Genomic DNA, 24,433 nt, shown 5'->3' with positions numbered 1-24,433 from the left:
CAGTTGTTTGAGAGAGTTTTATTTTCATAACTCAATGCAAGAGGTGTGGTGGTTGCTTTGGTATGTCTTTGGGGCACGGCACCAGGGTGTGTGTGGTGAGATCGCACTGACGCATTGTGCAGGGCATAGCAAGCCAGGTTTGGCACAGCCATGTCCATGATGCCGAACTTCTTTTGGAGTGATCTGTCCCCCAGCTTGCCCTGAAGGTTGTACATGATTCATTAGGTCCAGATTAGAGCTTAGCAGCAAACAAATTTATATGCCTGTGTACGATCAGGAGAGCTTGGAAGCGTGTAGATGCAGCCAGAGAATACTTCTAACCCGTTTCCTCTCTCTGATACATGTTCCCTCTCATTTGCCACTTCTTTGCTGAGAGGATAGGAGAGCCCTTTCCTCTGGACCTGAGAATGCTGCTGAGTTGGTTTCTCTGCAGCACAGCTTGGGACACATCCCTAGATCCTACAGGGCCTTCTCTTTCCTGTGCTGCATGCTGGACATGAGGCAGTGCTTCATTTTCAACAGAGGGAAGGAGTAGCAGAAGCTCAGCAGGCTGTGACAGGAGAAAACCACTCAGTTTCTATAGTTTAAACCAAATCAGGACCAAAGCACTGTATTGACTTACTAATGACATGTAGTTAACCAGCAATCATGCTTCTTCTATACTTCTGTTCAAGCTGGCTCCTTTTTTTTCAAGCCTCTCTAATTCCCCAGTTACTGTTTAATCTGTTTTATAGTTGCTGCTTTGTTAACGTAAGCAGTTTGGAACAAATGCCCAGTTAAGTGTATTTGATCCAGGCGCATGTGGGTGCACAGTTTGTACTCATGTTCTTCTCTTAGCAGGTGCTGTTACCCACGCCATTTACTAAGCGTGGGCTCTGCAGGCACCCCCGTGCTGCCCTAACAGTTATTGCCCTCAGTGAATAGCAGGGATAATAATTTTTAAAATATTTTCTAGACAGTCCTCTCTAGCCCACAGGGTTCTGCCTGCAGCAGTGGGACGTGAGGCTGCATCTCAGCAGTGAAGGTGTGAATGGCTGCTGATCTCTGTCTTCAAGGGGGACACACGCATTAGGCTGTAGCTACCGTAGTATTGGAGGGTGCTAACATAAATAAGGCATAATTTAATTAAAAACTGCCATCAGATCATCAGTTTCTGAATGTGATTTTAGGGCAACACAAAACTATTTTGCTAAGGACAGCATGTGAATTTCTGATAGTCGTAGGAGCCAAACCAGATACATCTACTACAATCTGAGAGATTAGGAAGTCTTTGGTAGTCCTTGGGATTTTAATCATTTTTGAGAGAGAAGCAGGCAGTACTGAGGTACTGGCATGTCAGGAACTACTGAAGAACAGAAGCAGATGAGAAAATTATCTCCTATTTTTCCATAAAGGCCATTGGAGGTATTATATGTAGAATAAAATCAGGCAGATATTTGGTGACCAAAGGAAAGTTCACTTTTGATTTCTGTAATCTCTTATTCTCCAAACAGAAATAAGAATATGCTTGAAAGAAAGTTATGGTCGTTTGGCAGTCCTCCCATAAGGTTGGGAGTATGATTAATTCTCTGTGGTTTGTTAAGACTCACATTAGAAAGTTAGCTCTTAAATGTTAACTTGGCCAGTGAAATTCCCTCCAGGCAAAGACCCTGTGTCTCCCTTGAGCTGTACCGTGGGAATGGGCCCAGTGCAAGTGTGGGTGGTGTTAACGCTGTCGTATTCCCAACAACTACACGTTCTCAAGGACGTAACCATTTACTCACTATGTTTTGGACACTGTAACTACAGCTTAGCTGAGGGAAAGGGTTTTGTGGCAAGTCCACTTACCAGCTGATGCAACTCCAGTGACATCCGAATGTCATCTCCTATGTAAAACATAAAGCTGGGAATATCTGAATTTCAGCTGCCATGCCTGGGAAGACAGGATGTTGTTGCATATTTTGAAATTTGGGGGAATTTTCTTATCCTTGCCTAATAACCTTTTTTCAATTTTTTTTAAACCCCTCCTTGATATTTTATGGCTACAAGTGAATTAATAATTAACTAAAGTAACCAGAATAAAAACAATATTGTTTTTATGAATGTTGCTCTCCTGTATGGGTCAATTGAAATTAAGCAGTGAGAACAAAATGACTCTGCTGTTTTTCCTAACATCTGGAGCTGGCACAGGAGGATGTAGTAAGGTCTTTTCATTTGAGATGTGCACAGTCACAGTTGCACTGCAAATGTTTTAATCTGATGTCTCACTGATTTAGCCACAAGCAGTTTTTGCATGTTTGTCTTCAGATTAGTGTAATTCCAGTGCACTGTATTGGAGTTCTCCATAGCACATGTGTTGTGCTCCCAGCTCTGCACATCTCAGCTAGGGTATGGGTGGCATTCTTTGCTTGGAAAATGTTGGTCTTGGGACTGGTCAGGTGATCAGAAGCGAGCAAGGTAGTGTGCTGCCAAAAGCTGGTTCCTTTGAATGAGCGGCAGAAACTCAAAACATTGTGTTCCCAGTCTGTTACAAACATCAGGTGACATGCAAGAGCGTTGCTCACCGGTTCAGGGTAAACCGTTTTAAATGCAAAATATAAGCGTGCAGCTGGTTTCTACATCTCAGCTAAGAGGCTGTCACCCTTGGTGACTGTCTGAGCATGTCCTCTGAATTCGTGAAACTTTTGATATGGCCGATGTTGGATGCTCTACAAATGAAGATAAAATATGTGGGTGGATTTCTCAGCCTCTCCCTAGCCCCTGGGGTAACACTACCTCTGGATTTGTCTGCCTAAAGGGGAGCTAGAACAGTCTGTGAGCTAGGGTTTTGCACTGGAAGCACTCATCTATCACAGCGGTCATGTTCACCTGAACGCACAAGAGGAGTTGCAGCCGTACAGCACCACTGTCACAGGGCCTCGGCAGAAGCCATATGAAATGGGAAGGGCTGAGGCTGGACTTCGGTGCAAATGGCTGGTCAGCAGACGGGAGAGGACAGTTGGGGTGTCCCTGCTCAGAATGCTAGCACCCATCTCTGACTGGCTTCCCAGTATGCTGTGGCTACGAAGGGTGGATATGGCACAGGGCAGAGTGCCCTTTGCCTGGGAGGGTGCTCCTGAGCAAAGGAAGGGGTCTCAGTGCACACCGCTGACTGGGTCTGCCTGATCTCCATCTCCCAGAGCTGTCTAACAGCCTCCTTAAACTGCTTTTGCCATCAGTAAAATAAAGAGTTTGTACTGTTCCTCACTTCTGCTCCTTTGTGGTGGCCTGTTTGGGATAAGTATTCTTCCTTAGCCTAGCGGGAAGCCAGCAACGTGCACAGAATTGTAACCCAGTATCTACGTCTGTTTTCATTTCAGAAAACTAACGTATCCGCTGTGATTCATCCTCCAGGTCATCTGCTGCCCCATTCTCAGGATAGCAAAGTTGTGGAAGGGGAGTCTGACCATTTGCATTAATCCCTCTGCCCTGCAATACTCCCCTGGAGAGTCAGGTCATAGACCCTCAAATGAGAGCCGCTGCTTTTGTGCTAGATGCTTTGCAGGAAGCTAGCTAACATATGATTTTCTCTATAAGTTGGGAGGGTATTGACCCTGCAAGATGGCACTGGGCAGCTGATGTGCCGATACAGCCAAATACCCTGTTCCTGATTTTCTGCTTAGCAGCAGCAGTGCCCCTGTGAGCACAGACAATAAGAGGAAATCTTTGGTTATAGAAATGGCAACCTGCTAATGACTTCCATTCCTGCTTTCTCTCCTCTCAGAACATCCCCACCTTGGGAAGCGTAGCAATAACCATGGCGCTCCACAACTGTGATGAGGTGGCGGTAGCTGGGTTTGGCTATGACATGAGTTCACCCAATGCACCGCTGCACTACTATGAGAACATCAAGATGTCTGCCATCAAAGAGGTAGGGAGCTCCTGCCAAGTACATCTTCCTCCCAAGCCCGCCGACTGCCCTGACTCCAGAGCCTGACTGGGATGGTGACGTCAACTCACGCTTTCCTGTATGGGTCAAAACACAGCTCCACCCATGCATTTGCCTGTAAAATTCTAGACATTCTCCCAAGCGCAATGTGTGTTAAAAATGGTTATTTCTGCTGGGAAAAGTTCTCTGGAATGTGTATATAATGTGATTCCTTCTTCGAGCAGTGGAGAAAAGATTCACGTAAATGTTAACTTGAGTAGGGTGAAAGGGAGCAATTCTGCTCTGGGGTTGAAAAGATGTGGCCTCCTCCTGCTTTTTGATCCATTGTATTGCTCTCTAATCCATAGGCTTCTTTTGCTAGATGATCCACTTCTTAGCCCCTGTGAAATGTGGGGGAGGTGAGATTAGCCCATGCACGTTAGCTCTCAGCTGACTGTTCAGCAGCAGTTAGCTAGTGTAAACACATCATGGTTCTGTGGAGACTGCTCTTTAAAGCCAGATCTACATGAGAAACATTTTGTGGTACTATCACAGTGAGATGAACAGCATTTTTAGAGGAACAAAAGCTCTCGTGTTGGTATAATGCAGCAGTATAAAGACACTCTTTCAGGTTTGTCCATTTCCCATACTAAACTAGAGCAAACTTGGACGCTGATCAAAGCTTCTATAGTGGGAAGGTTTGCTGCTTTTTTGGTAGAGCTCAATCTTTCCCAGGACGGATGTGGCCCAGGTCTTTCTAAGGTTGCTTCCCCCTCTTCACTGGCACCTAGGTAGGGAAACTTTCTCCATCCTACGCCACATTGTGAAAAGTTGTATTGTTCATGGACAGTAGCTGTCTCCTGGCATTTGGCATTTGTTCACCTTGAGCACTTTGCCATTGATCCAGGCCAGGAGGGAAGCTGGGAAGTTGTGTTTTTCCAAATCACAAGATTGTACGTGTCTTAGGACTCTCACAGGCTGCAGGCTGCATGACCCCAGGCAGACTGAGAGAAGTTGGAAATGAGTGATTAGTCAGCTTGAGAAATGAGAATAGCATGTCTAATTATCAGAATAATGAGGCTTTGGAACAACCTCTTAGCAGAGGCCAAGAGAACAAACTGAGTTTGGGTAAAGACTGTGAGGAGGTCCCCAATATATCAAGGGATTGGACGCTGTGGTCCTGAGGTGCCTTCTGGGCCTCTGGAGGTAGCAAGAAAGTCTGCCTTGCTCAGTGGAATAACCATGGATTTAATCAGTCCTGCCTGGGAAAGTGTGTGCCCATTTACAGGATTTAAAGAGTATGTCCAAAGAGGAAGACTGAATTGAGTCACTATGTACAGAGTTGGTGTCTGGCTTGTAAAATCTCCAAACGGAAAATAGCTGAGGAATATCATTCTTGCAGTAGTAGAGGAGGTGTCACCATTGGTTTGCCCAGTTCTGACTCTTCCCTGGGCATCTGCTTATAACCTCTGCTTGAGACAGGACCCTGGGCTACCCAGGCCCAGGTCTGAGTCAGTACAGCTGGTTCCTTAGTCTTCCAGCAAACACACAAGTACACCAAAGTGAAAATGGATGTAGATGCCTGGCTCCAGCAGTGGATACAGAGACTCTCGATGAAGGTTTCAGGAAAGGCTTTTGTCTCTGTAGTGCCACTGTTTGCACTCTGGTGAATCGGCTGCCTTTGGTGGAGAATCACTCTTGCCCCGTTGTTCCTCCTGTCTCATAAGGATGTCAGTCCCATGGTCTGCTCTTGGACATGGGGACACTCACAGTGGGTGTCCTGTGCCAAGCCTGTTTTGCAACCTGGTAAATGTCTCTGACCTCAAGGACACCCACAAAGGAGCTGACAAGAATGAAGTTGTCTTGCTCTTGATCCTTATATGGATCAATAGGAAAAGTTGGCAAAAAGAGTTGGATGACAGAGTCTCTGGTTGAAGTCACTGGCCCAGATCACTTGGATCTCTGATTCTGGAGCCCAGCACCCTGAGTTGGATGTAGAAGCCAGTGGAAGGCAGGAGGGAGTCACTCCTGGACACCTTATGTGGTCTCAGGAATAAACCTTGCATGGCACAGGACAGCAGATGAGGATGAACATGTGAAATGCAACCAGTAGGGTCTCCTAGAGAGACCAATTGGTGTCTGGTTTGTCAAGCCTCTGCTGTCTGGAAGCTGTCAGTCATCATGTCCAGGATGTTCTGTACAGAAGTGAGGGAGCGTTGAAAGGTTCTGGTGAAGCCTCACTAATTCAGATGTCATTGGATTTGTTTCTGCAGCCGGGGCTGTTGCTGAGAGCTCTGCAGGCCAGTGGAGCTGGTCCTAGGAGGAAGGTTCCTGTTCCACTTGAAGGCTCGTTATCTGATATGTGTCTACCCATTTAATCCTCACATCCTTACCCACCGGCTCCTCTTACATTTCGCTGCCCTGGTACAAGAAAAGCCATCTGTTCCCGAGTATCAATAATTAATGCTCCTCCTGCCTCTGCCCCTCCCAATATGACAAATTGTTTGTGATATTGTGGAATGTGAAGAGCAGAGAGAGGATTGCATTTCTTTCTCTCCCGTTTAATATTAATGGTAGCTGGTAATTGTTAGTCACCTGAGGGTGAAGTTGAAAGGTGAAGGGTGTAATAGTTGGGTTGTGTCTTCTGCAGTTGCCCTCAAAGAACACACAAATGGATATTTGCCCCACTCTACATTGGCAGCGCCCTGCACACCCTGCTTGAAGAGACAACCGCATGTGGTTTCCAAATCGGGAGGCTGGCCTGCATTGGTACCTTGTGCCAAGCCTTGCCCTTGGCATTAGTGAAAGAAGACTGACCCAGAGCCAAGATCCACCAATGTTTTTGTCTGTTCCATCTGCTTTGATACCTAAAGGCCCAAAAGCATCCACAGCATTTTCCTCAGTGTTACTTTGGACCTCTGGGATTGCGTCTGAGTCTAGTTCTTCCTGGTCCTCCTCTACATTTCAACCTCTAAAGGAGACACTAAAGCAGGCTATGCCTTGAAATTACACAGGTATCGTCTTTGTCCTCTGTCTGGCCTGCAGACCCGTGGAGGCTGGAGTACTCATTCCCGGACAAGGGAGTGGAACGGGTTTGCTTAACATAGCAACATCACAGCACTGAAACAACTGCCATGGGATGCAGGTGTTCCACCATAACAAACATCCCAGGCAGGAACCCCTGCAGTTTGACGAGGCTTTGGTGGGGCAGAACTTCTGTTTCTGAAGTTGAAATCTTTTCCCTGACTGCCAGGCTCCTCCAGCCTGAATAACCAAAAATCTGCAGTGTTTAAGCCTGGAGAGCAGCTGCAGGGAAGCACTCCAGCTCCACCCTGAAACCATCACTGTCTTTACAGAGAGAATGTAAACACCAGCAGTGTCCTGGGTCTGGAGGTGCCACATGTGTGTGTGTGGCTCGTGGGAGCGTCCCTGGGAACATCCATTGAGCCCCTTCCCTTGCCTGGTGTCCACAGGGGCAAAGAGCCTGCCAGCGAGCATGCACCCTCTCAGCAAGGTGTGTCACTGATTTACACTTGCGGCCTGCTTGACATCTCTCTGGACACTCTTGAAACTGTGTGACTCATCTCCAAGGAATTTGTTCTGATTACATAAAAAAAGCCAGCAAAATGCACTTTCTTGCTCAGAGCTGGGCGGAGATGCCTCTCCCATGCCAAGACTGAGGTGATAAAATCTCTGTGGAAATGAATGTGATTTTTCCTGTTGCCTTGTGGGCCTGGTGGCTGAATTTCCAAGAGGAGAAACAGGCAGACCCAGTGTATAGTTTTGCTTAGTCTTTGCTTTCCCTGCGGGGGTAAAAGCCCTCGAGGTCCAAGATTGTGCTGCTGTGGCTACCACAGAAGGCAGCTGCCTCCGCTGCCTCTTCCAGTATCTCCGACTCCCGAGGGCTGGGCAGGCATTTACTGCCCCAGAGGAAAAGGCTCTGCGATGAGGCAGATGCTCTGGAACTTCATCGGTGTTACCAGTCAAGGGGAACTGTATGGTCTTGGGACTCTGGTCAGTAGCATGGCTGCAAAACGCATATGGATTCTTCTGTGCTTGTGAATGTTCATGAGAGTAAATTTCTCCAGTTTAGTCCTGGACAGCTTCCTTACCCTCTGTCCTGCGTAGCTCAGTGTATTCCAGCCACGGTACATCCAGGCAGACCTAGTGGAGAGGACCCTTTTCTGTTCATAAGTGTGCTCTGGAGAGCTGAAAGCACACTGGTGCAGTGCTTTCAGTTTCAGGCTGTGAGCTGGAAGATCAATGCTTGCAGGGCAAAACCGCCCCTCGATCCCAGCTCTGCTGCCCAGCACCTTCTCCCCTATCTCTCGTCTTCTCCCCATCAGGGCCAGGGGTGCAGAGTCCCTGGCCTGCACTCCAGCAGGGGGGTTCTGGGTACTATGAAGACAGCCTACTGGTCTCTGGTCTGTTACTGGGAGATGGCTGCCCAATAGACCCAGTGCTGTTGTGTAAACTCTCATCAGTGATTTTTCAGCTCTGATCCCGCCTCTTTGTTTTAACTTGGAAATTGCAGAATGTCCAAGTGTGTCATCCCCCTTCAGTTACTATTTTCCCTATTCCCAGTAACTTTGCAACAGCTTTCAACCCTTGGCTGCTTCCAGGAATGCTGTACAGAAAATGATTGAGTCCTTGCCAAGGTGTCTGCTCACTTGTTTCTGTTTTTGTGGCAGTGAGTCCATCAGAGCTGAATTTTGATAGTTTATTGTATTTTTATTTCTTGCTCAGGTCTTGTAATGCTTCCTGCCCAAGCACTCCATGCAAGTGTATTTTTATCACAGGTCTCTGTCTTCTGTTAATGCAGAAGTGTCAGATCCACTGGAAACATAGCAAAGGAAACATGGAAATGGAGGTGAGGAAAAAGGGAATAATTTTAAAATAGAGTGAAGGCTTTTCTGGATAAAAAAATTAATGTACCTGCCTGTAAGGATTACAATAGACCTTCATTGCTAATGGCAAAACAGGCTAGTGTTTCAGGCAGAAATTGTTGCAGGATGGGAAGGTGACAGTGTTTAGAATAGTGAAAACATGAGTTGATGAAACTGAGAGAGCAGGAGGCTGTGCTAAATCATGGGAAGGAAGCACAAGACTGGCTCCCAGTATTCCTCCTCCACCTGCCCTGCCCTAGCACACAGCCTTCCCCAACCTCGCAATCCAGAGGTGGGCTTCAGTCTCCTGGTCATTTATTGCAGGAGCAAGAATGCAAGCAAGGAGTCACCTCAGATGCCACAGAGGGAACGCCCCGAGGTGTCTTCTCGGCAGCTGGCTGCAGACTGCCTCACACACTTGCAGTTGGTAAAAATGGAGAATGTGTGGTTAAAAGCCACCCTTATCCATCCAGAGCCCCTCTGTGGCATTTGTGTCGCTCGGTGGAGCTGCTGACTTGTCTCCTTGTCGCTGTAGAAGCAGATCAAGCGCCAGCGCCGATGTTGTTGGAGGTGTCAGCTCCTTTGATACAGCTGTGCCCGGCACTTCAGTGACTTGCTGCCTGACCCGAGGGGGAGGTGGTGCGGCTGCCTTTGATGGCTTCTTTCTGATCATTGGCTCCGCTTCCCCAGCAGGTCTTTGTGGGATGCTGGAGGACACCATCTTGTAACACTTCTTATTCAGCCTGTGTAAGGGCTGTCACAAGGGCCAGGGGAGGTGGCCTGCAGCACGCAGTGACACACAGCTTTGTCTCTGTCTCTCCCCGCCAGCAGCTACCTCTCAGAATAATCCGCAAACATCAAGTTTGGAGTCTCGGCCCATAAAGACTCAAACAATAGCGCTTTATCATCATCTGGGCTCTCTCTGTGAAGCCGTCCTTTGCATTTTAAATCAACACAAGTTGCTTGGGAGGGGGTTGTTGGGCTGCTTCAGGCCTCCAAGTACCTTAAAGTTTGCGGTAGCCAACAAGAAGAACAAAACTCCTTTGAAAGCTGGGCAGATGTCTAGCCTGGTGATTTATAGACTAAAAACACAGCTATTCGAGCCTGGCTGATGAATTGCAATTGGAGTACACGGAATGGTGCAGACTGAAATGGAGGTCAGCTTTGGAGAGGGAGGTTAGGGGCTGGGGCAGGGGGACCTCTGAAAGGGCAGTGCTTTTTCTTGGGGCCAGCAGTGATGACTGATGAGGTTTATACATTTTTGTCTTTGTTTAAAAGCCACCTGTTTGACAGCATTTTGGCTGAACGAAGGCCTCACATGCTGTGCCTGTGCATAAGGACTGTGTGTCTATGGAGTAGAAATCCAGAAAAGATTGATGGAATAGCAGTCACGACCAGAGCACAGGTATTGTCTCTTTCAGTAGGACAGAAGTATGGTAACACTCGTGGGGTACCACTCTGCACTAATAACAGCAAGGAAGGTAAGGCTGTAGGATGGACAAAAACAGAACTAGGATTTCGACAAGATCTCTGTAGGAAAAGACAGTAAAAGATTTACAGGGGTGTGCTAGAGCCCAGCTGCTGACCCCGACATTGAACACAGACCTCTGGAGGGGTGCTAGGTACCACCAGAAATCGCACTGTCACGGATGTACAGTAGGAACCAGTAGTACTGTCAAGGGGAGAGCCCAAGTATTCCCAGATGCAGTAGCTAGCACAGTTCTTCTCACCAACTGTGAGGGCGCAAGAAGAGCTGGTGGCCTTTCAGAGCTGTTTTTACCAGGCATGAAGACCTTGCAGAGGGACATTTTAGGAAATAGCATTTGATCAAGTGCCTTCATGGTTAAATTAAATGGAAAGGCAACAGAAGGGATGTTATAACTCAGATTTTTCTTCCAAAAGGAGGGAGCTTGATAAGCAGGGCTATTCCCCCACTGTGGGGTGGTACTCAGCAGTACTGGTGGGGTGCTCAGTGGAACTGGGACGTGTGTGCAGACTCTGACCTCCCTGATTTAGGCTTAGACTAGGAGAATGGGCTACCAAAACTGAGACTGAAGAACTCACAGACTCATTGTAGACTTGGAATCTTTTTTGTGAAAAGTGCAAAAATTATCTGCAATTCATGTTTGCAGCAAGGGGGGAACTGGCAGGGAAAGGCTGTAGGCATAACTTCATAAATAACTGCTTCGAAGGTGGTGTTAGAAGTAACAGAGAAGTGGGGGAGAGCATCAGGAGACTTCACCCCTGATGGCTGGAACGGACAGAGATAAAGGGGAAACTGGCAAAAGTAAAATTGAATTAGATCTTGCAAAGGAAAATAAACAAACACTGGACAGTCCCACTGCCAAACAAATAATATGGAAACAAGGAAAGAATTACCAGGGCTCTAGCATCCAGGGAGGTGAAGGAAGCAGAAGTCGTAGGAATTAAGGAGCCAAAATGGGAACCACATGAATTAATATATTACCTCCATAAGGGTGATACGATGAACGTGAGGGAAAGGGTGGCTTATGGTGAGAAATTCATAGAAACAGAAAATTACCGGGTCAGCAGCGAAAGGCAAAAGCCATTGAAGCTAATGCACTAGGTGTGAGAGCCTGGGAGATCTCTGTTCCAGCTGCTGCGCTGTTGAGCCAATTAAGCTGCAAGTCCAGAGGAAAAGGTCCTCAATAAATCTATCAGGTTACACGTGGTTCCACAGGATTAGATTGTAGTGGACATAATACCTCTTCTTCCTTTCTTTTTTTGGGGGATGGGAGCGAGGCAAGGAAAGTAATCTTGTCAAATTCAGACCTCTTAATCTGACCTCAGAGGTACTATTTAGAACTTCAGAGCAAAGTTTAAATGAAAGAATAATTAAATCCTGAAAGCAAACACAACATGGATTTACCAAAGGCAGGTTACAAAAACTAATTTAATATCTTTATTTGATTAAAAAAAAAATCATTCTGGGGACAGAGGAAGTGTGGTAGCCCAGTCTGTCTGAAGTTCACTTAGGCGTGCAATACTGTGCCATGTGAGATGAGATATTATTGGTTAAGCTTCAGAAGCTACGGTTTGGTGCAACACCTGTATGTGAATAGTCTCTCTAAAGAAGAACACAAAGAGCAGCTCTGAGCGGACGGCTGGGAGTTTCCACAGGAGGTCATGTTTAGTGTTTGCTTTAATGATTTTTGGCACAGAAGGCAATGGTGTGCAAGTGGAATTTGTGATGAGACAAAACCAGGTGTGGTCAATACAAGGGAGGATCAAAATACCATCCAGGAAGACCATGAACACCTTGAGAACAGGGGTAAACTGGGTGGCATGAAACCTAAGAGTATGAATGGAAGGTCATGCTGTTTGGGGCAATACCAGAAATTTTGACTTAAAGCTGGGATAGCGTTATTTGGCAATGGTGGAGAAGGAAAGTGCTTAGACAGGTACAAATAAATCACGGGATAATTCAGGATGCCAGGCTGTTACTGTGGGGAAAAAAAGGCAAATACAGCTCTGGAAAGACTAGAGGAAAGGACTCTTGTAGAGAGAAAAAATTGTCTCTGCATGAGGCAATGGTGAGCCTTTTTTCTGGTTCACGAGAAGTAAATTTGGGGTAAATAGGGACAGAGGGAGCTACTACACTTCTGGGAAATTTCCCAGTTTTCACAGGGGAAATGAACAGCCTGTTTTGGTAGAAGGAAGGCCTGGCTTGTTTAGCTTGGTAAAATGAAGACTGAGAAGAGATACAATTGCTCTCTCTGTATGTATTAAGAATAAGCAGGAGCTAAAAGAGCTGTTCAAATTTTCAGGTTGGTATAAGAATGACTGGGCATAAAGGAGCTGTGAGTAAATTTCCTAAACATGAAAAAAGGAGGGTGCCCAGCCCTCCCTTTTGTTTCAGTACTTGTGACTGCCGAGGGGGTGCAGGCGGACGGGGCAGTCTGGGGTGATGGACTGAGGAGGGGGCAACGGGTCCTGAACGAGGCAGGGCACTGGGGTCACAGGAGGTGCACTGGGAGGTGAAACTGCTGCTTGGGTGGCCACAAAACACCTAGTGTGAGTGGTCACCATGCCGGGACCAGAGCAAGGGCGTGGGCACAGCAGAATCATGAAAAATAGGCAGCTGTAGAGACAAGGCAGTGGAGGTTAAAGGCAGAGATAAATTGGCACTGGAGGAGACTGGAAACCGACTGCTACCACTGAAGTAGCACTTCTTGCTGCTGCTGTGATTTCTGTGTAGGTTTTGAGGGAGAAATGCTGCTGACCTGCAGAAATACAGAGGATGTAACAGAATTGAGAAACCTCCTGCTTTACAACTTTCTGTTTTTCTTGAATGCGTTCCTCATTGACTTCATTCTCTCTGATTAAATCTTCCTGTATTTTAAGATATTGCAATATACTTGATATGACTAATGTGCTCTGAAGCTGAGGCATTCCCTGATTGTAATTGATTACAGATGGGGAGCTTACCTTCCTTCCTCCTGGGTTGGTCTCTGAAACACTTTCCTAGTCTTAAAATATTCTACTTGCCTTCTTTTGAAGGGACAAAGAATGTTGTGTGCTTCCTCATGGAACTGTCAAGAAAAAAAGAACAGGTGGTTTGGGGTTGCTGCATTTGCATAACCCTGAAAGGTGGCTTTAACTGATGATAAATTTTGATCTAACAACTGTGACCAAATGATCAGACCCACTGCCACCTCTCTGGGATGGACAGCCATAACAGTGCATGTGCTTGCAGGGCAAAGTCTCCTCCTGCTGCTTCTCTCTCTCTGCTGAAAAGAGCAAACATTCACTACACAGAGAAAGACCCAAAGCAAAAAAATCCCGGCCTGATCCCCAAAGAACAAGAAGGGCTCTGGAGCCTCCTGCGACGTTCCTATTGGAACTCCCAGAAGTTCATTACTCTGGCTGTGGGCTCAGACAAGCAGCCCCTTTGTTTGCACAAGTGGAAGCTGTACCGACGCCTGCTCGATGCGAGCAGTGGAGCAGGGAGAGGGCAGAGCCAGTCTGCCAGGTTGCAGGAGCAGCAGTGGTGGTGACGTGCAGGGACAAGAGGGTGGAGGTGGCAGTGAATGCTCCAAGCTGCTCCGTTGCTGTCTGGAGGTGCAGATTCACGAGAGAAGAGCTGGAATTTTCTGCTTGTGATGCTGAGGTTTAGCTTCAGGACTTGGGGCAGGAGGTTTGTGAATGTGAACAATCCCACGTACAGGAATAGGAAATGAGGCAGTAATGGCTCGGTGTGCACGGGAAGAAGGTCAAAGCAGTCAGAAGGGACAGTGAGCATCTTGCCAGCGCAGCCAAAGTGCATCCAGCATCCACGGGCAGGAAAAGGCTTCTTTGCAGGAGTAGCAGGAATAAACCACCAACATTGCAGCTGCTTCATGTAATCATCCTCCAGGCACAGGTCCTGCTCACAATCCTCTGCTTAAAATGTCAAAATGAGCACTCTGACAGCACAACCCTGTTTGTGGGGACACAGGTGGCCAGACCGTTGCCTCTTTCTTATCATCCTGATGCAGCTCAGGACACTGCGTCAGCTGAAAGATTTCCAGGACAACTTGCCTGCAAGCTTGGTTACACAGAGCACCTCGGCATACCCAGTGAGGGGTGGCAAAAGAGAACTTCCCCTTACAACAGCCATAATGTGGTCCTGGCCCCAAAGCAAACCTGAGCCTGCCAAGACCTGGCTTTTCACAAGACCCTGTAGCCAGCTCACAGAGCCCTCTCGCCTGCCAAGTCCTGCTGGCAGTGTGTGCTACCCAGGCTGTGCTATCCAGGGTGCTATTTAGGGTGTATACACCCTGAAACCTGCTGGAGTTTAGGGTGTATTTTGTTGCCTTTCCCCTGTTGGGGCAATGGGAGTGAGGTGCCTGCCTCTCTCTGGCATTTTTGAGAATTCTGCTCCGGCTCTTCTCCCCACTGCTGCCGCTGGTGCTGGAATGCAGCTTCCTTCACCTGGTTAGCGCTGTCTGTCAGTGGGGTGAGTCCCTCTCCTGTAATCAGTAACTGGAGCTGGTGTTGAAGACATGCCTCATCCCCCCTGCCTGCGTTGCTGTCGGGCGTGGGGGGAGCAGCACCACACCGAGCACCCTGCTAGTTCTTTTTGGGAGGGACGAAAGCCCATCCTCACCAGGGAATCCTTTTCGTCTGTGGTCTTACATTCAGCCACAAAACATTTGAGAGTACTGCCCCGGACACCACTAAGATTCATGAATCAAGTGGGAGGCTGAATTCCCTTACATGTGACTTTCTGCTTGGAGGGAGGAGTTTGTTGCAGTGCCCAGGGTATAGAGCAGCCTGGATGCTGAACAGCCAGAGGTTTATAGGTCTTGCCAGCAGCCCTGCAGTCGGTGCTGGAGCCAGACCTAGCCGTAATGTGAGAGATTGCAATTGTATCACCCAAAGTTTTATTATCCACCTCCTGTACTTAAATTCCTGCTCCACTTGCACCTTTCGCAAAGCAGATTTCCTCTTGCCATCAGATGAGGCACTTGAATGTGGCCTGAGGTGACGTTTTAGGTGGTTTGAGTTTGCCTGGAAGTGGCTGCTTCCCCAGTTACCAAGGGACGCAAGCAGGTTGCCCTGGGTGAAACCGGTTGGCTTCTCATACTGTTTGATGAGGCTGAAAGACGTGAAGGAGGGATCAGACTGTGCTATGATGTATCAGGCACATCAGGCTCCCTGGTGCTCCAGATAGGCTTTGAACAACAAGCCCAGCCAGATGTAAGTAAATGCATTGAGACCTGGTGTTCCCAGCGTGGCCTCTGTGCCAGCAGACAGCTGCTCACTGCCTGTTGGCAGGAGCACACACGCACACTTGGCTGCCTCTGCCGGTGCCGTGCGTTCCTAGCAAGGGGCTGTGTTGTCAGAAGAGGCACTGCTGCATGGTGGGGGCCAAGCCCGGGACCCCCAGCTGACATGCCACATGTGGGACTGTTTCCAGCACATTGGGGGATCCTGGCTTTCTGGCTCCAAGTGACAGGCACACACAGCCCTGTTCTCCCAGCTCCCTCTGCTCTGCACCACCGCCGCTTCCACTGCTGCTTTCTGAAATTCCTGTTTTTTTCCTTTTACGAGCCAGCTTTCTTCCCAGTGCCAGTTTTCAGTTTCTGCTTTTATGCTAGCAGAAGCCAAGCACTGAGTTGTTTCTGCGCAGCATCTTTTCAGTTTAGAGATGGGGTCTTCCGCATTTTCAGAGTCCCAAAGAGCACCAGCACAGTTTACCACATGTGGCCCTGTTGTTCCCAGTGCTGGTGCACCCTTTGCAGCATTCAGGTAACTGTCAGTGGAAGCAGAGGAACTCAAAGACTTCTTTTGAACACAGGTTACAAGATAAGACCTGCCTGAACTTTCCTTAGCAGCTTTAACTGTCATCATTCCTGTGCATTGAGGGGATGGAAGTGGCTTGTAAACGCATAGTAGCAGCAAGAGAGGTATTTCCAAATGTGCTGGAGATCTAGAGAGGGACCTCCAGTCCCTTGGACCTCTTGGCAGCAGGCTGCACACCATGACCAGGGCTGTCAGTGCCACACAGCAGTTGTGGCTGAGAGCTCCTCGTCCTGGACAGGACAGGACAGGACAAGCAGCAGATGACAGGAGAGCCACATGCACATTGTGTGATGGGTACAACCAGTGCTTTGCAGGCAGGTGCCCACGGTTTGCGGTGGGTAAACTGGGTTTAGATACCTATGACAGAGTGCCCTCAGAGGGCTTGTTGGGCTGGCGCTTTGTTGGTTTGAGGCCATTTCAGGGAGGCTCCTGTAGACTGATTTTATCATGGTCCAGATCTTATTTAGAGCTCAGGTTACCTACTGGCCAGAGCACTGTGCTGGGGAACTGGATTCATTTACTGGGATTCTTGTGCTGTTGGGAGATATTGGGGAAAGTTGCTTTTCCCTGCTGTGCCTTGGTCTCCCCAGGGAGACAAACCACTTACTACTTTCATTAATGCATGCCCGCATTAAGTGCAGGGGGTGATGGCAGATGCTGTGATCACAGCTAAAGCCTGCTGCAGGGAACACATCTGGATGGGCTGACACCGGCTATAGCAATCACTCACTGCCCTGAAATGCCTGGCTGGGAGATGTGACCATTTCATCCTTCGCATTGTGTTAGTGTAACCTTTAGCATGTGATTTCCTCTTGATAGGGCTAGCAGAAGGCAAGAGCCGGCCTTGATGGGGCTGGTCTTGGGGCTTTTCAGCTGCATGCACCCCCATGCATTCCCCAGAGACCTCCCTTGGCAGAGAGCTGTGTACAAACATGTCCTGCCACCGTGTTCTCTGCCAGCTCTGTTCCCCGCCATACATCACCATTAATTCTGCGCTCTTGGACTCTTGTGTGCGGTGGCTTGGGAGGGCACTGTAACCAGCTACATCTGCCCAAGGTACCTGGGTTGCCCCGATCTCACCGTGCCAAAAGAACTTCACGCAGCCCGCGGCAAGACCTCCTACCTCAGGTACACGGGTCTGACCCTGCTGGCTGCATCGGCTTTAGATAAGAGAAGGCCCTTGGTCTGCAAGGGCTCTTCTGGTCCGCAGCGGGGTCTGTCTCCTTGGCAGAAGCCACTGCCCTGCCCCAGCTGGAGTCTCCCGCAACGTGGGGGACGGGAGCATGCTTGGCTAGGATAGCTGCTGACCTCCTGTCTCTCCCATTTCCTTCCAGTCCTGGACGCACAACATCCAGCGGGAGAAGGAGTTCCTGCGGAAGCTGGTGAAAGCCCGAGTTATCACTGACCTAACTAGTGGGATTTGAGTGGCTGCAGCCACTGCCTCCAAGGGAGGAGACGAAGACGCACGCTGCAGCTCTGGGAGCAGGCACTGGCAGCCCGCCGCAAGAATCCCACCTCACTGAAGACACACAGAGATGCCCAGGTGCTCTGGGAAGACCCTCTCGCGTTGCCAGTTTGCACGAGGGTTGCATCTGCTGCCTCCAGGCCTAGAGCTGACAGGAGGTGGGCAAGGGGCTGAGTGGGCAGTTCTTGAACTCTGCATTGCAGACGGATCTTCTGTGTCCTGAATTAAAACAGGAAAGACTCAGGAGAGAGAAGAAAGGTTTGTGAATAAAACGATTGTGCCAAATGGGAGGTGATGCTGCCCCGAGGCAGCAATGCCTGAATGTACAAAGTATTATTTTTTAAAAGAAACTCTGCTGGAATCATACTAGAAATACCAAGTGCAAGGCAAAGTCTGCTTGTGCACAGCCCTGCGAAAAGCCCGGCCTCTCCATGCTCCATCTGCGTTGTCACCGGCCTCAGACCTTTCCCCAGGAAAACAAATCCGTCCAAAACTTTGGTGTCGCTGGTGCTGCTGTAATTCGAAGGGAGAATAATGGCTTTCCCTCATTCTCCACTTGGAGCTTCTGGATGGAGATGAGCACGGGTTTGTTTTTCTGCACTTTTCCTTGCTTCCTGCGTAGAGGCGGCAGCAGCAGCCACTTACTTGGCTGCCTTTTCCATAGCCATTTGCCCTGCTCTGCCTCTGCCCTGACCCCAAGGTGGAGCAGGGAGCGAATGGCTTTCTCTGCCTGCAGCAGACCCTCCCCACCTTCCTGCCTGTCATGGCACTGAGGAGCCTGCCTCGTTGTGCTCAAGGCTTTCAGGCCTCTCAGTTTGTGCCTGCTGTGCAGGGCCCCCGTGGAGTCCGTGCAGATTGGTGTCACCGTTTCTGGACAGCGTCTCGCTTTATTTTTGTGTGGGAAATGTGTAATTTATTCTTTGGAAGGAGGTCAGATCTTGCACAGAGATCTGAAGCTTTACAGTTTGAGAGCAGGCTGCCGAAGATGTTTATGTTCAAGACTCGATCATGTTCCCTATTTAAGCGACGTGTGACCTCAGTGATGATGGAGCCTGCTGGCACAGATGGGTGCCTGCTGGGAACCCTCACTCTCTGCTCGACCCCTGCTCACTTCGTTTCCAAGCTCCTCCCGTGCTGCTCTAGCACTGCTGCTCCTCCTGCTCTCAGGAGTGCATCCCTTCCTTTGCCGTCTTGGTCCCGAGATGCAGTATTTGCACATTTGATTTGTATACGTATTTCAGAGGAGCTGAAATAAACTGAGCAACGTAGCTGAGTGTGAGGACAGCAGGGTGGTCTCATCCACCTGGAGAGCATGGGCAGAAGGGGGATTGCGAGGGGAATGGTTACAGGTGGAAATCGGCTCCCACACTCTCCTAGCATGGAGCGTGCTGGACTGCACCCATGGGCACTGTCCTGAGCCAAGTCCCTGTGTGTTGAGGCACCAGCGTGCAGCCAGCCAGTGCTGGGGTCAGCGGAGGGGGATCCCGGAGAGATGCTGGCTGGGCTTATGGTCCTGGCGCTGCATCTGACGTAGCCCAAGGATTGCAGTCTGCCTTGCTCTGACCTCAAGGGAGAACTTGGCCCGAACATGGCCCTAACATGGACAAGGGATGCTCAGAGCAGGGCTCGCATGGTTCCCCTGGGCCGCCTCTGCTCCCGCTGACTTGCAGGGGGCTGTGGCTCTGGTGCTGAGACCCCACAGGGGATGTGCAGGAGGGGCAGGCAGTGACTCAGGTGTGAGGCAGAGGAGCAAACTGTATGGAATGGTTTGAGACCAGGCAGCAGGTAGAGGCAGCTCTCAGGACATGGTGCTGGGTGCTGCCCACAGACCAGTGTGCGATGTGACCCTCAGGAGCCTCTCCTGTGTGGTGTGCCCATAGCCAAGGAGCTTGCTCAGGGACAAGTCCTGTCCAGCTTCTGGTCATGGCTGCTTCTTGCCTGCCCCTTCCAGGCTGCAGAAGACAGATGCTGGGAGGCTCTCCCTTTCCTCCTTCCCATGTCCCTTCTGCTGTCCCTCTGGCCTCCCAGCCAGGTGGTCCCTGCTCCCCCCAGTACATGCCTCCCCCCAGGGTGCTCCGTGAAGTTTCCAGCTTGGAGAGCTGAGGTTTCCAGCAGGTTTTTGAGCATATGCTGTGGCAGATACTCCTTTGAATATTCTCCCCCAATTTGTTTTTCCTGCTCAAGGAGCCCAAGGGACTGGATTTCCATGGCTCTTGCCAGGTGGCACTCCCTTTGCAGTTCCTGTGTGTCAGCGTGGACCTGGGACCGTCGTCTGTAGAGTCCCTGCCACGATGGCAGTGGGGGTGCCTGGGCTGGACCTGGCCAAGATTGTGGCTGGGGAAAGGTGGGCATCTGCCCTCCACCTTGGTGCTTGAACTGGGTTTTTAACCAGCTGCTGTGGGAGCCCCGGGACAGTGATGGGGTGATGAGCTGCATCCATACACTACAGTGAGCTGAGATGCCAGAGAGCAGGTGGCTGAAGCCAGGAGGAGGAGGAGGAGGAGGAGGAGGGGGATGAAGAGCCTTCGGTGTCCGTGCTGGCCTCCTCTCCAGCCCCTGGGTGAAGCACCGCAACAGAGGCTTGTGATGGCATTAATTTGATTTAGTCTGCTTTATTGAACACTACAAAGCTATAGGGCACCTTTATCTTCCAGTTCACTGGCTCCAGGTCCAAGGAGAGAGCATGGCCACTGCTCTGCTTTCCCTCGTGTCCCAGCTCCCCACCACGGCCAAGGACAGGTCCTGATGGGAAGCTGTCCCTGCAGTCCAGGGAGGTAACTCCAAGCCCTTCTCTCCACCTTGATGGGGGCCTCCGGGCAAAAGTGCCCAGGCTGAATAGATGAGCACATGGCCCAGGGTGACTGTGGTGGATCAGGACCACCTGCAAGTAGAAGGAAAGAGAGGATGGGGGGTTATTTGGGGGCCAAAGGCTCCCCTCTAACTCATTGTCCCATTTGACAGCGGTGGGGCAAGCACACCCACAGAGCAGCCCTATGGCCGGGCAATGGGGGTGTGCACCCCAGCCCCGGGAGCAGCGCGCAGCGCTGGGTTTCGTTCCTGGATGCCGTTCCTTTGGCTGCCTCCCCGTGTGCACCTGCAGCCACCTCCCGCCCTCCGAAACGCTGCAGTCCTGCCAGCTCAGAGCGGTGCGCGCAGGTCAGAGCAGGGTCAGTGGGACGGATGTGAGTCTTGGCCTCTCCCTCGCAGTGACTCACCTTTTCAGCTCAGAAGGGAGAGCCCAGGGGAATTCTCCACAGCCTAAATATAGAGCGGGGTTGCCTGGCGCCTCTGACGCGCTGCGGTGCAGAAAGGCCACTCGGGTGGCAGGGAACCTGCTTAGAGAGAGGCCGGGGGAGTGCAGGGAGGTCGGGGAGCCAGCTACCGCAGCGGGGTTTTGCTCCAGCTGGTGCCGAGAGCAGGTCTGGGGAGCTGCAGGCCAGCCAGCACATGCTGCTCCGGGGGAGAGCGGCTGCCAGAGAGCTGCTGCTGCGCTGACCACACCATGAGCACAGGCTGCTCATGCATTTGTGGTGTACAGCCCTCCCCAGGGCCCACCACCCTGGCATCGGGCTCCCTGCACCAGCTCACCCTGTTAGGGCTGGCCGTGCTGTGGCCTCAAGCTCACATGTGCCAAACGGAGGCACCATGGCCAGGGAGCAGGAGCCAGCTGTGGGATCCTCTGTGGCCCAGCATCCCTCAGCCCAGCATCTCTGGGCTTCCAGCATCTGCCTTTCCTGGGAGGGAGCAGCAGGGAGGGCCTGCCGTGCTGCTTTACCCCTCAGCGTGGGCACTTCTGGGAGAGGGGGAAGGTGTCAGGACAGGGCTGTCCGTCTGTCTGTAGCGAACAGGGGCAGGCAGGCTGGGTACAGGCAGCAGCAGGGATGGACAAGGGCTTCCAGACTGCCTGGCCGCCACGCTGAGCTCCACCGGCACCAGCACAGCACGTGCCATCACTCCAAGCGTGTATCACATGCAGTATTACGAGATGTGTCCTTCGGTGCGGGTGACCCAGCTACTACCCAGCCCCTCCGGGCACTGGCTCCTTGCACAGCCTGCACAGGGACTCGCTCCAAAGGCCAGTGCGCTCGCCGGTACTGTACCAAGCTGAGATGCAAGAACTCAATGAGTTTTTAAAATTAGTTTTAGTTTCTCCGATTTTTTTTAATTTCCCCTGTAGGCAGGGAGGGCAAGAGTCTTGCAGGCTCCTCCAAGCCAGCTTATGTCACATCAATTCAGTCATATCACAGAAGCAATAAAGCTATCAAACAAGCTTGGCTGGCCTCTTTCTTCTGCTGCCTTTGGCCTTTCTTAGGGGAGGCAGAGGGATTCCCCTGCTCGGGCTGTCCCCAGCCTGGTTTCACTGCTGATTCCTCCAGCACAGTAACCCAGAGGCAGCTGCCGGGAGCTGCAGCTGGCCGACGCCACTGGCCTGGTGCTGGGGACAGGAGAGGGCTGTGCTCCTCCTTGCAGGTGACCTGAGGGGTGGGAGAGGGGTTCGCGGGTTGGGCGAGTGTCATGTCAGAGGGCAGAGGGGTGGGGGCTTGTCCTGCCGGGATCGGGCTGCCTGCGACTCTGCCCACTCTCTCAGGGACTCCTTGCCAGCGGGGTGGCTTTCTGCCGAGGGTCACGGCAGCAATTGGGCTGGGTGCGGCCCCAACAAAGGCAGGTGTCCGGCCAAGTGACCTTCTCGCCGCAGCGTCCAGGAAGGAAGCGTTTTAGGAAGCCGGGGGCTGAGGCTGTGACTGGCTCCAACACCTGCCAGGTCCCAGCAGGAGGAGCGTAACTCCTACGGCAAACCCCGGCGATGCCACAGGGCTTCCGGAGCCACAGGACGAGTCGGGGACAGTCCCATCACCCGGGGGAATGGGGTGGCTGCTTCCAGGTGGGTGACCGGTCTGCCAGACCCGCCAGCTCCTAAACGCAAGGGGTGGCTTCCTGCCAGCACCGATGGGACACTGCAGAGGCAACCGCCCAGCCCTCCCCGCTGCCTGGCTGCAAGTTCCAGATCCCTCCCAGAGAGGAAATGCTGGAGCTGCTCAAACCCTCCTTCCTGCCCTCCTCTCTTCCCAGTCGTTAAAGAGCAGGCTCACCGCTGCCATCGGGCTGGGCCAGCCCGGGGGTGGCCCATGCCCCGTCCTGGCCTTGGGAGGGCTCTGGAAGGGGAGAGTACACAGCCTGGGACTGGGGCACATGGGGATGGCCCGTGGGACGTTCAGGTCAGCAGAGACAAGGACACTTGTTCTGGAGCAGGTGTCCCCAAAGGAGCCGTGTCACTGCTGAGATGGGGACGGTGCAACCGGTTGGTCTGTCTGCATCACAGCTGTCTCCCACATGTTTTGTCACACCAAGCCACAGCCTCACACAGGCATAGCAGCAGCCACGGTGTGCTCAGTCCTACCGAGTGGACCACATCACCTCCATCCCGCCTCACGCAAGGGTGGCACCTTCGGGGACAGATGTCACAGCGGGCCCTGGCCCTGCAAGGCTCATTCCAGACCAGAGAAGGGACACGGGGACATCCCAGCCCTGGGGGTGCAGGAGCACAGGCTGATGTAGGTGGTGCCTTGGGAGGCACCAAGCCAGCTGCTGCCAGCAGTAGCCAGGGAGCAGGTCACCCATCTGTCTGGAGACCTGTGGGGCTGGGGACCCTGCCCTGCACCCCAGCACCCTGTGGGGCCTGGCCCACGCTCAGCACTCCCCAGGGCAGAGCCGATACTTGTGAGAGCCCAAGGGGAGAGAGCAGTGCCCAGATACAGGCACAGCACTGGGCTGTGCCACCTCGTGCCACTGTGATCTCGGGTAGACAGGGAGGAGGTGCCGCTGGCAGGACATCAGCGGGGCTGACAGCAGCAGCGGGGTCACATCTCCCAGGGGCAGGGGCAGAGGGGGGAGCCAGGGCCCCCAGGTGTCTGGGGCAGCAGCCACGAAGGGAGCACACCTGGAATAGGGCAGACGCCAGGCTTTGCATGGCTTTGCACAGCCACCCCATTCACAGGACCGGGGACACCGTGGGCCCACCCATATGGGGTCCCCTGGATATCCCCCTGTGCCGTGCCCCTCACAGCCCGCTGCCCACCACCAGCACACCCACAGCAGCTCCCGCCTGCACCCTGGGGACATGAGGACCAGCCCAACCCACGGGGAAGGTGGGAGGGAATGGGGTAACCCCTGGGGTGAGCCAGCACTTGGGGCTGCCTCCAAGCTCCGAGGGCTGTCCATGGGGGAGGCAGCCTTTCCTGGGCAGCTCCCCCTGCATGAGGAGGCCTGTGGCCGGTCCCAGCCCCCAGCAACAGCCAGGCAACCTGGAGCAGGACATGCCACTTGCACGGAAACTTTCCAAGCAGGCAGCCCTGTTAGCCTGCAGCCCGGCAAAGCAGAGGATGCTGTTCTTGTCCCCCGTCCCCTGCCCCGGCTGATTCCCCGCGCCAAGGGTGCTCCTGGGCCTCCAAACCTCTGCTGGGCCAAGTCCCCCGGGCCACCCCCTCGCCCCGCCCCACCGGGGATGGGAGCAGCCTCAAGCCACGGCCGTGGGGCAGCGCGGCCCCATGGCACCCCACGGCACAGCCCACCCTCCCACGCGGTCCCGCTGGCAGGTGTGAAGCCACCCACGGCCGCAGGCCTGGCCAAGCCGCCCGCGCTGGGAGTGCTGGGAGCAGGGGGGCGACCACGCGGTGCCACGCCAGAGCTGGGGCAGCAGCTCCGGGCCGCGTGCCACCTCCACCGTCCCCGCCAGCGGCGGCGAGGACGGCTTAGCCGGCGCCGCCCGTGTCAGCGCATTCCCTGGCAGGTGATGCCGCAGGAGGGACGCGGGAGTTGTCATCCCCGCGCCGGATAATCCGACGAGATGAGACAAGACGAGGCGGCCGGCTCCGCCGGCGGCTCGCACGC

The 24,433-nt window shown here is 52.0% G+C and overlaps 1 protein-coding gene across 6 annotated transcripts in view; it reads left to right on the top strand.

Moving 5' to 3' along the window:
• ST3GAL3 (ST3 beta-galactoside alpha-2,3-sialyltransferase 3) overlaps positions 1–21,327 on the top strand; it is a 192,736-nt gene extending 171,409 nt beyond the window's left edge. For all 6 annotated transcript variants that reach the window (XM_010582509.1, XM_010582507.1, XM_010582508.1 and 3 more), the window contains 2 exons: positions 3,743–3,889; positions 17,415–21,327. In XM_010582509.1, coding sequence (XP_010580811.1) covers positions 3,743–3,889; positions 17,415–17,504 — 237 coding nt within the window. In that variant the 3' untranslated portion in view covers positions 17,505–21,327. The remainder of the gene's footprint in view (positions 1–3,742; positions 3,890–17,414) is intronic.
• The last annotated feature ends 3,106 nt before the right edge of the window (positions 21,328–24,433 follow it).

This window comes from Haliaeetus leucocephalus, unplaced genomic scaffold, assembly GCF_000737465.1.
Source record: "Haliaeetus leucocephalus isolate CR32 unplaced genomic scaffold, Haliaeetus_leucocephalus-4.0 Scaffold848, whole genome shotgun sequence".
Classification (NCBI taxonomy): Eukaryota; Metazoa; Chordata; class Aves; order Accipitriformes; family Accipitridae; genus Haliaeetus; species Haliaeetus leucocephalus.
The sequence above is the reverse complement of the archived record's forward strand: the minus strand, read 5'-3'. Positions and strand labels throughout refer to the sequence as shown.